This window comes from Dipodomys merriami, unplaced genomic scaffold (genome assembly GCF_024711535.1).
Source record: "Dipodomys merriami isolate MVZ:Mamm:240054 unplaced genomic scaffold, mDipMer1.0.p SCAF_1, whole genome shotgun sequence".
In the NCBI taxonomy this organism is placed as follows: Eukaryota; Metazoa; Chordata; class Mammalia; order Rodentia; family Heteromyidae; genus Dipodomys; species Dipodomys merriami.
The window spans coordinates 91,580,218-91,594,129 of record NW_027202270.1 but is presented as its reverse complement, the minus strand read 5'-3'; the positions used below and the strand labels follow the sequence as shown (position 1 = coordinate 91,594,129).

The following is a 13,912-nucleotide window of genomic DNA, read 5'->3' as shown; positions in this document are numbered from 1 at the left end:
AAGTGATCCAGGAAAGAGATGGGTCTGTGAGCCATCAGTAGCAAGTAGAAAGTAGCTATGAAGGTGTGAAGACAGGATGGAAGCTTCAGGAATATAAGTGCTACTCATCAAGAAGGAAAAGAAGCCGGGCGCCAGTGTCTTACACCTGTAATACTAGCTACCCAGGAGGCTGAGATCTGAGGATCGTGGTTCAAAACCAGCCTGGGCAGGAAAGTCTGTGAGACTCCTATCTCCAATAAACCATCTCAGTGGCACTGTGGCTCAAGTGGTAGAGCGCTCGCCTTGAGCTGAAGAGCTGGGGGACAGTGCCTAGGCCCATTGATTCTAAGTAGTGACTCAGGTCCTAGGATCTGAATTTAGAGAGTAGCATTCTGGAACAGTTCCAGGCAAAGAAAAGGCAAAAACAAACAAACAAACAAAAAGCTATAACCTGATTCATGCTGGGCCACACTTACTGGAAGAAAGTGGGAACTGTGGGCATGGTCCAAGACAACAGGGTGAAAAGAGGCCTGGATAAGCTTCTCAGCCACTTCCTATCTCTTAGGAGGTCTTCAGCCCTAAGGCATGGCTTTAGAGTCCCTATTATGCATCTGAGGTTGTACTAATAGAGGCCAGGAACAGCCAGCCAGGCACCACTGATGCAGAGGGTGCAAAAGAAGAGCCTGGAAGGGGCTATCAGAAGTGGGCATGGGTGTCTGGGCTTTGGAGAGGCCAACAGTGGGCAAGGGTGAGGCACAGGCAGCAACAACCAGGAACAGGCAGCATTGACTGGTGCTAATTGAATTGCCAATATGCTGGCTGGAGTTAAGTGCTGGAGGGGCCCAGATCAATAGCTAACGATCCTGGCGCAGGGCTGAATGGAGTTAAGGAACTTTAACACTTTAATTAGGCTGCCACCGAAAATAAATTCCTACACGTCTGTCAATTCTTACTTGAGTGGTAATCTCCTCTCCCAGCTAGACCCGCCGCCTCCTGCTTACCACAGCCACAGTTTTTCTTCAACCTTAGCTTCCTTCTGCAGTGTCCCCCCTCTCCATGGTTGAAGTTCACTCCCTGCTTCCAGAGTCAGTCAAGCCAGAGAGCCAAGTTTAGTTCAGTTTCCATTTCTCCTGCCAAATTTGAATTTGCTCCTATAAAAGGACTGGGTGGGGGGTGAGGGGGGAAGGGAAATATAGTGGGGGAATCGGGGTGGTTGTGATCTCTTAAGTTCTACTATTTCTTAAACTGTAATTGTTTCCCTTCATCCTTTGTATATTTCTTTTTGGTGGCTTTTTATCCTCTTCTGCCTATTGATTTACCTGTCCATTTTCTTCCTCATTGACTGGCTGCTTGTCCTGTTTCCTCTGCCTTATGTCTTCCTTCACCTCTTTAAGAAGACTCTCTCCCCTTGTTCTACACAGGAAAGGCTCCTGTTACTCCCTTAGCTGAGCTGTCCACCCCTGAGAAAGATGCCCAGAGCAAGATAGAACAACTAAGTGAGTTGCTCCTCTGATCTGTTTTCTTTTCCCTCTCCATAGTCCTCCTATATTCTGGGATATTCACAGAACCTTGTAGAAATCCATGCACACAGCAAGGTTTCCTGTGCTGAAGGAGTAAAACTGATCAAAGAAAAGGCTCACTGAGCTGGTGCCAGTGGCTCATGCCTGTAATCCTAGCTACTCAGGAGGCTGAGATCTGAGGATCTCAGTTCAAAGTCAGCCCTGGCAGGAAACTCCGTGACATTCTTATCTCCAATAAACCACCAGAAAACTGGAAGTGGTGCTGTGGCTCAAGTGGTAGAATGCTAGCCTTGAGCTGAAGAGCTGAGGGACAGCACCCAGGCCCAGAGTTCAAGCCCCATGACCGACCAAAAAAAAAAAAGACCTGAAAAGGCTCACTGAGAAGAGGGGAAGCCAAACAATGAAAGTCGGGCATTTTTGCCCTTTGCCCTGACTTGAGGACCCAATTGGACATTCTGCTAGGCTGGAGTTGGCCCCTGCTGGGCTTCACCTGGCCACTGAGTTTCTTGCCCATTCTACTCTCTGGAGCCTACCTCCTACCCCAAAAGCACTCTGCTACAAATCATCTTAAGGGCTTGGCATAGGGTGGGGGTGTCTTTGGAAGAGAAAGGGAAGACCGTCAGAGTCCCTTAATCTCTTCTGCTCTTATCCTCAGCATCTGAAGAGGCAGAGAACAAGACTGGCCTTTCCAGAGACAATGCCAACCAGACCATGGTCAGAACTGGGGTAACTGGGATGAGTAGAGGCAGAGGCCTGGTTTTACTGATATTTTCCGTGTGATAAGGCTTTTGTCATGCTTGTGGCTTATTTCACTTAGAATACCACACACTGAGAAATCCTGCCCCAAACCAGCTGTATGTTCATACATACGACACAGAGCTGCCCAGGAAAGCAAGAAATAGCAAGAGATGACAAGAAGGGATAAGAGGAAAGGTGAAAAGAGAATCTATTGAGGGTAAGAAAGACAGGAGGCAGATGGAGGAAAGAACAAATAAATAGAAAGGGCAAAAAGAAAGAAAAAAAGACTAGCTGAAGAAAGAACAAGTAGACACAAGGCAGATGTTTATATACTTCAGAAAGCCCAAAATCTGGGCAGAGCTGTTCTGGCATCTCCTTGATGGGAGACACCAAGCAAATGACTTACCCTCACAGGAAGTCCCACAAATCTGTAAATCCCTAGGACTTGCATCTAGGTAAGACCTAGGAGTTAAGCTTTGTGGCCTGAAGGCTGTGAGGAACCAATCTGAAGAGGCTATCCTGCCCTAACAGCCTTCCATACTACCCAATGGTATGCAGTAATGCACCTGTCCAGTTTCTTTTCCTAACTTCTGTTCCCTCCAGCCTGTCTGGCATAGATGTCTATTCTAAGGGCTAGGTGTTTAAGATGAGTACCTGGTTTTCCTTCCTCTGTGACAATCCTGCCCTTGATGTTACTATTCCTTTCCAGGTGACAAGAGGGAAAATTAGCCAGACAAGCCTGATCTGAGGCAGCAGGTGAATGCAACCTGGCAGTTCAGCCAGTCAGATGACAGCAGGCCTCCAGTGGTTCCTCCCCCTCTGGAGGTGTGGGCAAGGCTGTGCTGAGAGGGCCAGACCCCAATTTTTCCAGGCCACTGGAGGAGCTGTGGTGCTTGTCTGCATTAAGAAGAGAGAAACAAGGAAAAGTGGAAGCAGTTGAGCCAGCTTCTGAGCAGATAGATAGGGAGGGGGGCCCCCTGCATATGTTCAAGAACATTGAAGAAGCAACTAATGGCCAGGACCAAGGAACCTCTGGGTCCAGAAAGTACCCAGAGGAAATGGAAATACCTCAGAGAAGGCAGGCAGGATGGGAATGGGTACAAAAACAAAATCTGGTATGGTACAGGGCTATCTGTTACCTGGAGAATTGAGTAGGGCAGAAGAAGAGACAGAAAAAGATACACCAAAATAATTCTAAAAAGTAAGAAAGAATAGAAGCCAGAGTGGAGGGAGAGACAAAGACAGGCAAGGTAGCATTCTAGAGTAGGCCTTTGTCCCAGTTCAAGGGAGTGCTCTTTCAGGACTGGCTGGGAGCTGGGTAGAATGAGATGCCTTCCCTCCTATATCAGGAGTTGGGAGACAGAGCTGTGTTGAGAAACCCAAATGCCTGTGTGATGGTGGGTCCCTCCTACCCTGACTCTTCCTCCACCACCCATCTGTCTCCCCAGGTATACTGCTGTCCTTACTGCAGCTTCATGAGCCCAGAGTCTGACCAGGTGAGAGCTCATACACTGTCCCAGCATGCTGTGCAGCCCAAATACAGGTGCCCACTGTGCCAGGAACAGCTGGCGGGCCGGCCTGCCCTGCACTTCCACCTCAGCCACCTTCACAACGTGGTACCCGAGTGTGTTGAAAAGCTGCTACTTGTGGTGAGTATGGGCTGAGCAAGGCTATCAGGGCCATCTGGGAGGAAGGAAGAGGGAAGAGCAAGGATGTAAAGGCCAGGAGAAGAGATTGAACAAAGCAGCATTTCAGAGACTTAGGTTGGGAATTTATAGAGTTGGGAAGATACTCACCACTGAGCTTCCTGTACTCATGGATGAAACCAACAAGTACCCTCACTTCCTTTAAATCCTGAGAAGAGCTGTTTTAACAGGCTAAGGCCTGCCAGGAACAGGTAGCCTTAGGGTAAGATTACTTTCATCCTGTGAAGGAGAGAGACCAGAGGTGATTGTCAGCTGCCAGACTGTCATCAGTTGGAAAAGCAGCAGTTTGATGGGAGATTGACCCACAGAAGGGGAGCTCAGCACAGGTATAGGTGTAAGTACAGTATGGATAGGTCAGGAACACCACTAGGGGTGGTAGTGAAGCCACTAAGATTTCTCAAATTACAGGCCACAACTGTAGAGATGACCTTTACGACCAAAGTGCTTCCTGGGCCCACACTAAACCCTCTGGAGGATGGCCCAGAGCCTCCCACTCCTGGGCCTGAGTCCACTCCCAGCAAAGAGCAGGCAGCAGGTAAGAAAGGGGACAGCATACCTCCAAGGTGGCAGGAAAGGGGACCTGATCTCCACAGACTAAGGCGGCCTTAAGACAACTGAGGCCAGTCACTTGCCTTGGATATTGACTGGGTGAGCCCAGCTTGAACACTGACCTCTGCTTATTGCACCTTCTTCTCTTTCCTGTAGAAGGCCCTAACCTGATCCCAGAAGCCAGCCCAGATCCAGTTCCTGAACCTCCCCTGCCCTCAGTTGAGGCTCCAGATAAGTCCTCTGAAAGCCTTGATCAACCATCTTCTCCAGCCCCATCTCCAGGCTTGCAGCCTGATGCCCAAGCTGAAGAAGTAGCTCCTCCACCTGCCACAATGGAGGAGGAAGAAGTGGGAGAACCCCGCTCTGCAGAGCCAGCCCCAGCTGACTCTCGCCACCCTCTAACCTATCGGAAGACTACCAACTTTGCCCTGGACAAGTTTCTTGATCCTGCCAGGCCCTATAAGTGTACTGTGTGTAAGGAGTCCTTCACTCAGAAGAATATCCTCTTGGTTCACTATAATTCTGTCTCCCACCTTCATAAGATGAAGAAGGCTGCCATTGACCCCTCTGGCCCTGCCCGGGGAGAGGCAGGTGCCCCACCCACCACCACTGCTGCCACAGACAAGCCTTTCAAGTGTACAGTTTGCCGAGTTTCCTATAATCAGAGTTCTACCTTGGAGATTCACATGCGGTCAGTTCTGCACCAGACTCGGTCACGGGGAACCAAGAGTGATGCCAAGGCAGACGGGCCAGAGCGTAGCCAAGAAGAGCCTAAAGAAGGCGAGACTGAGGGGGAGGTGGGCACTGAGAAAAAGGGCCCTGACTCCAGTGGCTTCATATCGGGACTGCCCTTCCTGTCCCCACCCCCACCTCCCTTGGATCTGCATCGATTCCCAGCCCCTCTCTTCACCCCACCAGTCCTGCCTCCCTTCCCTCTAGTGCCCGAATCCCTGCTGAAGCTCCAGCAGCAGCAGCTGCTCCTGCCCTTCTACCTCCATGACCTCAAGGTAGGGCCCAAGCTGGCACTTGCTGGGCCTGCACCTATGTTGTCCCTTCCAGCTGCCACCCCACCTCCTCCCCCACCTGCCCCAAAGGCTGAGCTGGCTGAGCGAGAATGGGAACGCCCACCCGTGGCAGAGGAAGGGAATGAGGCAGGGTCTTCCTCCCCACCCCACCCATCACCCAACGAGGCAGCCAGCACAGCAGCAAAAGCTCTCCTAGAAAACTTTGGCTTTGAACTGGTGATTCAATACAATGAAGGGAAGCAGGCTGCACCCCCTCCTCCAACACCGCCTCCCCCAGAGACCCTGGGGGGTGGGGACAAACTGGCCTGTGGGGCCTGTGGGAAGCTCTTCTCCAATATGCTTATCCTCAAGACCCACGAGGAGCATGTCCACCGCCGTTTTCTGCCCTTTGAGGCTCTCAGCCGGTATGCTGCTCAGTTTCGCAAGAGCTATGACAGCCTATTCCCACCCCCTGTGGAGCCCCCCAAGCCACCCGATGGGTCCCTAAAGTCACCTGCGCCCCAGCTTGGCCCAACTTTCCTGGTCCCAGAGCCTGAAGCAGGGGGGACCCGTGCCCCTGAGGAGCGAAGCCGGGTAGGACACTGGCCCCCCGAGGAGGAAGAAAGCTCCAAAGGAAATCTTCCTCCCCTCATGCCTGCAGGCCGCCGCTTCTCCAGAACCAAGTTCACCGAATTCCAGACTCAGGCCCTGCAGTCTTTCTTTGAGACCAGTGCCTACCCCAAAGACGGAGAGGTGGAGCGGCTTGCAAGTCTCTTGGGTCTGGCTAGCCGTGTGGTGGTAGTATGGTTCCAGAATGCTCGCCAGAAAGCACGCAAAAATGCCAGTGAGGGTGGGCCTGTGCCAGCTGGAGGTGGCACCCAAAGTGGAGGTTCTGGCTGTAGGCGCTGCCACATCACTTTCTCTTGTGTTTTTGAGTTAGTACGGCACCTCAAGAAGTGCTATGACGACCAGACTCCCGAGGAAGAGGAGGAAGAGGCAGAGAGAGGGGAAGAGGAAGAAGAGGTGGAAGAGGAAGAAGTAGAGGAAGAACAGAGACTGGAACCCCCAACGGGGCCTGACGGTCCATCACCTGAACCTCCAGATGTGGAGGAGTTGAGTCAAGTGGAGGCAATAAAGCCAGGAGACAAAGAGCCGGAAGGAAAGGCTCCTCCCTCGCCTTCCACAGCCCACACCTGTGACCAGTGCGCCATGGCTTTTCCCAGCCAGGACCTCCTGTCCAGTCACCGCCAACTGCATTTCCTGCCATCTGTGCAACCCAGTGCCCCCCCTCAACTCCTAGATCTGCCCTTGCTGGTTTTGGGGGAGCGAAACTCTCTGGTGGCAGGCAACCCACCTGTGCCAGGGCCACCCCTCAAACGGAAGCATGAGGATGGTAGTCTGTCCCCCACAGGCAGTGAGACAGGGGGTGGAGGGGAGGGCGAGCCTCCCCGGGACAAGCGGCTGCGCACTACCATCCTGCCCGAGCAGCTGGAGATCCTGTACCGCTGGTATATGCAGGACTCCAACCCAACGCGCAAGATGCTTGACTGCATCTCTGAGGAGGTGGGGCTCAAAAAGCGAGTAGTACAGGTCTGGTTTCAGAATACCAGAGCTCGGGAAAGGAAAGGTCAGTTTCGGAGTGCCCCTGGGGGTGTGGGCAGCCCAGCAGTCAAAGCCACTGTCACACCTACCCCCGCACCCTTCCCCAAGTTCAACCTCCTATTGGGCAAAATAGATGAAGGGACTGGGAGGGAAGTACCCAAAAGGGAACCACCTGGTTTTCCCTATCCCACAGTCACCCCTGCTGCTGGGCCCCTACCTTTTCTGCCACCTGGGAAAGAGACCACCACACCAACACCAGAGCCGCCTCTCCCACCACCTCCTCCACCCATTGAGGACGAGGGCCCAGAGGAGCCATCCAAAGCCTCTCCAGAGAGTGAAGCTTGTAGCCCATCAGCAGGGGACCTAAGTGATTCATCCGTTTCCAGCCTTGCTGAACCAGAGTCCCCTGGGGCTGGAGGGAGCAGTGGGGGGTTAGGAGGTGGGACTGGAGTTCCAGACGGAATGGGGCAGCGACGCTACAGGACTCAGATGAGCAGCCTGCAGCTGAAGATTATGAAAGCCTGCTACGAGGCCTACCGCACCCCCACCATGCAGGAGTGCGAGGTGCTGGGGGAGGAAATTGGGCTGCCTAAGAGAGTCATTCAAGTCTGGTTCCAGAATGCTCGTGCCAAGGAAAAGAAGGCCAAACTGCAAGGGGCAAGCCTTGTTGGTAATGGGGGAAGCGGTGAGGGTCCCTTGGCAGCCCAGCGCACGGACTGTCCCTACTGTGATGTCAAGTATGATTTTTATGTCTCCTGCCGAGGCCATCTCTTTTCCCGCCAGCACCTGGCCAAGCTCAAGGAGGCGGTGCGAGCCCAGCTCAAGAGTGAAAGCAAGTGCTACGACTTAGCTCCGGCATCCGAGGCGCCACCAGCTCCCAAGGTCCCACCTGCTCCAACACCTGCCTCTGTGCCTCTTGGGGCTGCTCCAACCCTGCCTCGCCTGGCCCCAGTCCTTTTGTCTGGCCCAGCTCTGGCCCAGCCGCAGCTCAGCAGTTTAGCACCTTTCAATTCAGGTGAGTAGGGAAAGCTGGGAGAAGCTGACTTGAAAGAACATCCCTCTAACAGCATGCCTTTCCCTTCCCTTCTTGACACTTGTGCTGTGTGTCTCCTGTGGCCTTCCTTGCTTCAGGCTCCTTGGTAAAGGAGGGAGAGGGGCGTGGAAGCTATGTGTGGGAAGGTGAGTGTGTGTGAGGGGGAGAGAGGGAGAGAGAGAGAGAGAGAGAGAGAGAGAGAGAGAGAGAGCTGCTCTGTAGCAGGAGGGTCAGGAGCTAGCTAATCCTTCATCACCCGTTTCATCTTCTAGGCTCTGCAGCCTCCTCAGGCCTCCTTGGCCTTGCCACTTCAGTCCTGCCTGCTACCACAGTGGTCCAGACTGCAGGCCCTGGCCTCCCCTTACCCCAGAGACCTGTGCCCGACCAAACCAACAATTCCACAGCAGGCACTACTGACCCAGTCCCAGGCCCAGCTACTGAGCCCTCAGGGAACAAGGTATCTAGTGAGCGAAAGCCAGGAGCAGCTCCTCCCAGCTCCTCCAGTGATGCCCTCAAGAACCTCAAAGCACTGAAGGCCACTGTCCCAGCCTTGTTGGGGGGCCAATTCCTGCCCTTTCCATTGCCCCCTGCAGGGGGAGCAGCACCCCCAGCTGTCTTTGGCCCCCAATTACAGGGGGCCTATTTCCAACAGCTCTATGGCATGAAGAAGGGGCTATTTCCCATGAACCCTGTGATACCTCAGACCCTTATTGGGCTGCTCCCAAATACTCTCCTACAGCCACCCTCCCAGGCCCCTGAGCCCACAGCCACAGCACCTCCAAATCCTCCTGAATTGCCCGCTCTGGGGGAGGGGGAAGCTGGTGAGGCTGATGAGCTGCTGACAGGCAGCACCGGCATCTCCACTGTGGATGTGACTCACCGCTACCTGTGCCGCCAGTGCAAGATGTCATTTGATGGGGAAGCCCCAGCTACTGCCCACCAGAGATCCTTCTGCTTCTTTGGGCGGGGCTCTGGGGGTCCCATGCCTCCCCCACTGCGGGTGCCCATCTGCACCTACCACTGCCTGGCATGTGAGGTGCTGCTGAGTGGGCGTGAAGCCCTGGCCTCCCACCTGCGCTCCTCGGCCCACAGGCGCAAGGCGGCCCCACCCCCTGGGGGCCCATCCATCACCGTCACCAACGCCGCCACTGCTGCCACAGCTGCTGTGGCTTTTGCCAAAGAGGAAGCAAGATTACCTCACACGGACTCCAACCCAAAAACTACTACTACCTCTACACTTCTAGCTTTATAAACAGATAAACCAAGATGGGGAGAGGGGAGGGCCTCAGAGCTTTCTCTTATACCCAGAGGGGTGTTTGGTAGGAGCTCAGATCCCTCACCCCAACCTTTGGCTCTGCCCACCTCTTGGGAATCTTTCAATTCTCACCCTCTGTGGGCTTTACATACCCCACCTCCAGCAGAGTCCTGCCTCCTCCCTCACCCAGCCACAGATCCTTGTCCTCAAAACTTGCAGATGTACTCCTTACCCTTGTCTACAAATACACACACACACACACACACACACACACACACACACCCTTGTCATCCTGACTATTCTTACATGTCTGCCTCCAGACCAAAAAAAAAAAACTCTATCCTTCATCCCTTCTTCCTTGCCCTATTAAATTCCTAGCCCCTTTCATAAATGACCATACATACAACTATCCAGTGCTATCCCACTGACTGAGAAAACACCAAAAAGAAAAAAAAAAAGGAAAGACAAAAAAAGAAGAGAAAGTGAAATGAAAGAAGAGAAACAAGAAAAAAGAAAACCCAAGACAAGTGGGGGGCAGAATACAAACTGCCACACCCCTTCACCCTACCCCTACTTTCTAGAGCGCCATATCGCTCACAAACTCTTTCCAAAACCTACTTGGCTCCTAAAGTAGGAGCCTAGGATGGGCAGGGAGCCCATAAAACTAACCAAACTGGAGGTTGGCAGAGGAAGAAGTGCCCCCATTCACTCTCCCATATCCCTCCCAACCTCTCTTCGCCTGACAGGGGGCCCCTGCAGCCTGGACTCAGCAGAAGCCGCCGCCAGGAACCCCTCTGCCAGCCTCCACCCAGCATCCTGGGAACTGCAGTAATTTATTCTCAAAGGCTTTAAACACAGAGATCCTCTCAGCAGCTGTGGGCTTGCCCCTTGTCCTAGCCCTGTCACAGGGTGGGCCAGCCTCCAGGGATCAGCACTGCCCACCAATGGCAAATCCAAAGTTCTTTGAAAAAAAAAAAAAAACTGAAACACACACAACCAAAAATGAGAGTGAGAGAGAGAGTGTGCATATGCACACGAAAGAGAGATGGAGAGACCAGAGGAATGAACTAAAGAATAACAAACTTGGAAAATACAGAAAAAAAAAAAAACCCAACCTCCCATCAAACAAGTGGTTTTTTTGTTTTGTTTTGTTTTGTTTTTCCCCTGTTTGTGTCACCCTTGCCCTCATGTTAAGGATTTCTCTAAACCTTCTCAGCTCTGGAAGACCAGATTGCTTTAACTCTGGTGAATCTCAGGACTGGAAGCAGTTGGCCATTCCCCTTTGTCTGGACTGTGGGGAGAGACATGTTGCTGTCCCATGAATTGAGTATCAAAATGGGTAATAACCCATCTTTCTCAGCTGTCAAAAATCAATGCTTGAAATATCTGAGCGGTCCCAGGAAAAGATGGGTGAACAGGGCAGGGTTTCTGTGTCCCTTTTGCCTACCACCATCTCCTCTCATTTACTTTTTCCACAGACTTATTTCCCTCTCTGATGGCCCTATCACATTTCTAGATCCTTCTTGAATTTCCTTTGCCTTTGTAGGATTAATCCCTTGCTCCCCATAATTGTTTTTCCTCCCTCTTACTCTGTCCTTGCTCCTGCTCCCTCTAGCTGAGCCCAACCTTTCCACTAAGCAGCAGCTGCTGGAGGTGGCTCCAAGAGTTAGGACCTGCCTATGAAGCTGAGAGGGGATAGAAGGGAAAGTAGATGACTGAAGCACAAGGTGAGTCTTTGATGGGTCTCTGATGAGAGCACCCATCAGAAGAGGCATGCCCTAGGAGAAGCACCCCCATCCCAACCTTACTGTTTCTTTGACCATCAAGGGGGTAATTTTAGCAAGTCCAGAATCCAGCTAAAGTGGCACAGAGTAGAGTAGTAGGTGTTTTATTTTAGCAAAGAAAATCCTGCAAAAATTTCCCACTCCCCTGACCCCAGAGATGTCTCCCCTCAGACTTCTTCCATTACCATGATTCATTCAGTACTCATATACACATGAGTCAGCCTTGGGACTTAGGTTTTCCAGTCACTCTGCTCTGTGAACATGTTAATACTAATACTATGTGCAGAAAAGGGAAAGAGGGGGAGAGAGAATTCAGCTCAGTCCCTAGTCCCCATCTATTCTGGCAATCTCACTTTCTGTCCATTTATTTTGAAAAGTAAAAACTCCCAACTCCAGCCAATTGTGGGTAGGGTAGAACTCGTTATTCTGTCAATACCAAAAAATGCCAGCTACAAATGTAGGCAAAAGGAAAGAAACTGACCCAGTAGTCTGGCACCTGCTGCCACCCTTCTTAATATTCCTGCCTCTCAGCATTTCTCTCACACCCCTCTTTCCCTGTCCTCTTCTCTCTTGTTGAAATTCTATGTATAAAACTATTTTCTTAGCATGTGTATGAGGAAAGAAGCTTTTTCCACTCTGTGCTTTCTGAGAATGTAACTTGTGTATAAAAGTTGAAAACAAAGCAAACAAAAATAAGAAAAAGAAAGAAACATTTTTAAAGAAAATTTTGACAAACATTCAGCATGGGATGATTAGAAGAGTGGTGTCATGTATTTTATGGACTTACGAGCCAAGACAGGTTGGCTTTGGTTAGTAATGTTTTCACCAGAAAACACTCCTCTAGCTCTCTAACACCTCTTATACTCAAACACCTTGGCCTGGGAGACACGATATACACACACAGCAGATAACAATAACTAACAACTAACATAAACAACTGTACTTACCCGGAACCTGGAATTTGGGGGACAAAATGCAGCTGGATTTGCTGACAGGTCAACATACTTCTTGAGAATGTGCTATTCTGCATTCCCAGCCCCTTTCTTGTACCATAACCTTGGCAGTAGCCCTCCAACTTCAGAGAGCAATATATGGTGGTGGTTCTGGCAGGACAGAAGGCCACGTCAGCACAGCTCTATGCAGAGTGCTAGAGGTAACCATCAACTCAGCAGGATCCTGTGAGTTAAAAGCCTAAAGTCAAGCACGTGGCACAGTATGGTGGAAGTACCTCACTATCCCTCCCAGCCTGAATAAATGGCTCACGAATTCGTTTTCCATGGTATAGGAGAAAGTCCTAAGGTTTCTAAAGACAGCATTCAAAATAGGATCATTCCTTTACTGCCAGGGTCATTACCAGGAGGCAGGAGGTATAAATGATTTTACCTGTCTTGGCTGTTAACCAGAATTTGTGATGATGACGTAAAAGTGCCTAACCCTCAATCAGGAACAATTTCAAAGTTTGCTTGAAGAAAATACACTGTTGGCAATAGGACCACAGAAAGAAACCTGTTCTTTCTTCACCCCTCTAGTCCTGGAACATGCTTACAGAGAATTCAGAAGAACCCCTCCAAAAGCCAATTATTCTAGATATAATAGCACTTACCTGCTTAATTCTTATATTTGTTCCTTATCCACTTTGGAGGCTTATAGACCTGGTCACTAATTCCCCAAATTACCACCCTTATCTATTTTAAGACATTTACTTATCCAATCATTTACCACGATAAACGATAGCAAACCAGAAACCCAAAGCTCTGTGTATATAACTGCACTAACACAACAAGTAAACCACCTTCAGAAAACAGCAGACCTCTGTCAAGAGGTCTATAGGACAACACAAATGTCAGCAAGGATAGTGCCCTTGGACAAACACATAGGACTGAGGGTCACGTCCCTCAGTAAATAGGGAGGGAAGGCTTATAGATAAAGAGAATATCTAACAAGTATCCATTGTTACTCATGGGGAAAGGGCCTTAACCAAGGACTCCAAGGAGAAAAGAAACCAGGAAGAAACTTTTGGCAAAACTCACATCACTTTGAAACTGGGTAAATTAGGTTGGGACACAGTGGAACAGGAAAAGCTTGATGTTGGCATATATTTCTCTCAGAAACTTGTGAGCATGAGGGTGTGATTTCTAAAGGATTAGGTTATGAGGAAATTCCCCAATAGTAGGAAATGCTTGTTACAAAAAGAAAGACAACAGACCCCACATCAAGGCCTACAGGATTATAGCTTTGATGGGATGGAAGAAAATTTGAAAGGACACTTAGAGAAAACATACCAACTTCCATCACGTTTGGGGAATATAAAAATAATCCTGAGGGAAAGCGCCTCTTGGAGAAACTATGTTTTATAAGAACATAATGCTAGGTGACAAAGCTGGCTGACTCAATTGTATGACCACCCAGAGGACCTGGCCAATCTTCCACACACAGCAATAAGAAATGTGGCCATTATCCCCTACCACTTTATCAGCAATTTGAGCCTGGTATTTCTTTTTTCTTCTCTTTTCTTTTTTTTTTTGGGGGGGGGGGTGTCTGGTCGTGGGGCCTGAATTCTGGGCCTGGGAGCTGTCCCTCAGCTCTTCAGCTCAAGGCTAGTGCTCTACCATTTGAGTCACAGCACCACTTCCGGGTTTTTTCTTTTTGCTTATGTGGTGCTGAGGAATCGAACCCAGGGCCTCAGGCATGCAAGGCAAGTGCTCTACCACTAAGCCAACTTCCGAGCCCCTGAGCCTGGTA

The 13,912-nt window shown here is 50.6% G+C and overlaps 1 protein-coding gene across 4 annotated transcripts in view; it reads left to right on the top strand.

Annotated features, from left to right (window-relative positions):
• Zfhx2 (zinc finger homeobox 2) overlaps positions 1–12,040 on the top strand; it is a 35,114-nt gene extending 23,074 nt beyond the window's left edge. For 3 of the 4 annotated variants that reach the window (XM_070025476.1, XM_070025485.1, XM_070025493.1), the window contains 6 exons: positions 1,401–1,475; positions 2,155–2,225; positions 3,686–3,886; positions 4,352–4,478; positions 4,649–8,113; positions 8,404–12,040. In XM_070025476.1, coding sequence (XP_069881577.1) covers positions 1,401–1,475; positions 2,155–2,225; positions 3,686–3,886; positions 4,352–4,478; positions 4,649–8,113; positions 8,404–9,383 — 4,919 coding nt within the window. In that variant the 3' untranslated portion in view covers positions 9,384–12,040. The remainder of the gene's footprint in view (positions 1–1,400; positions 1,476–2,154; positions 2,226–3,685; positions 3,887–4,351; positions 4,479–4,648; positions 8,114–8,403) is intronic. The other variant, XM_070025502.1, reaches the window with a different exon arrangement.
• The last annotated feature ends 1,872 nt before the right edge of the window (positions 12,041–13,912 follow it).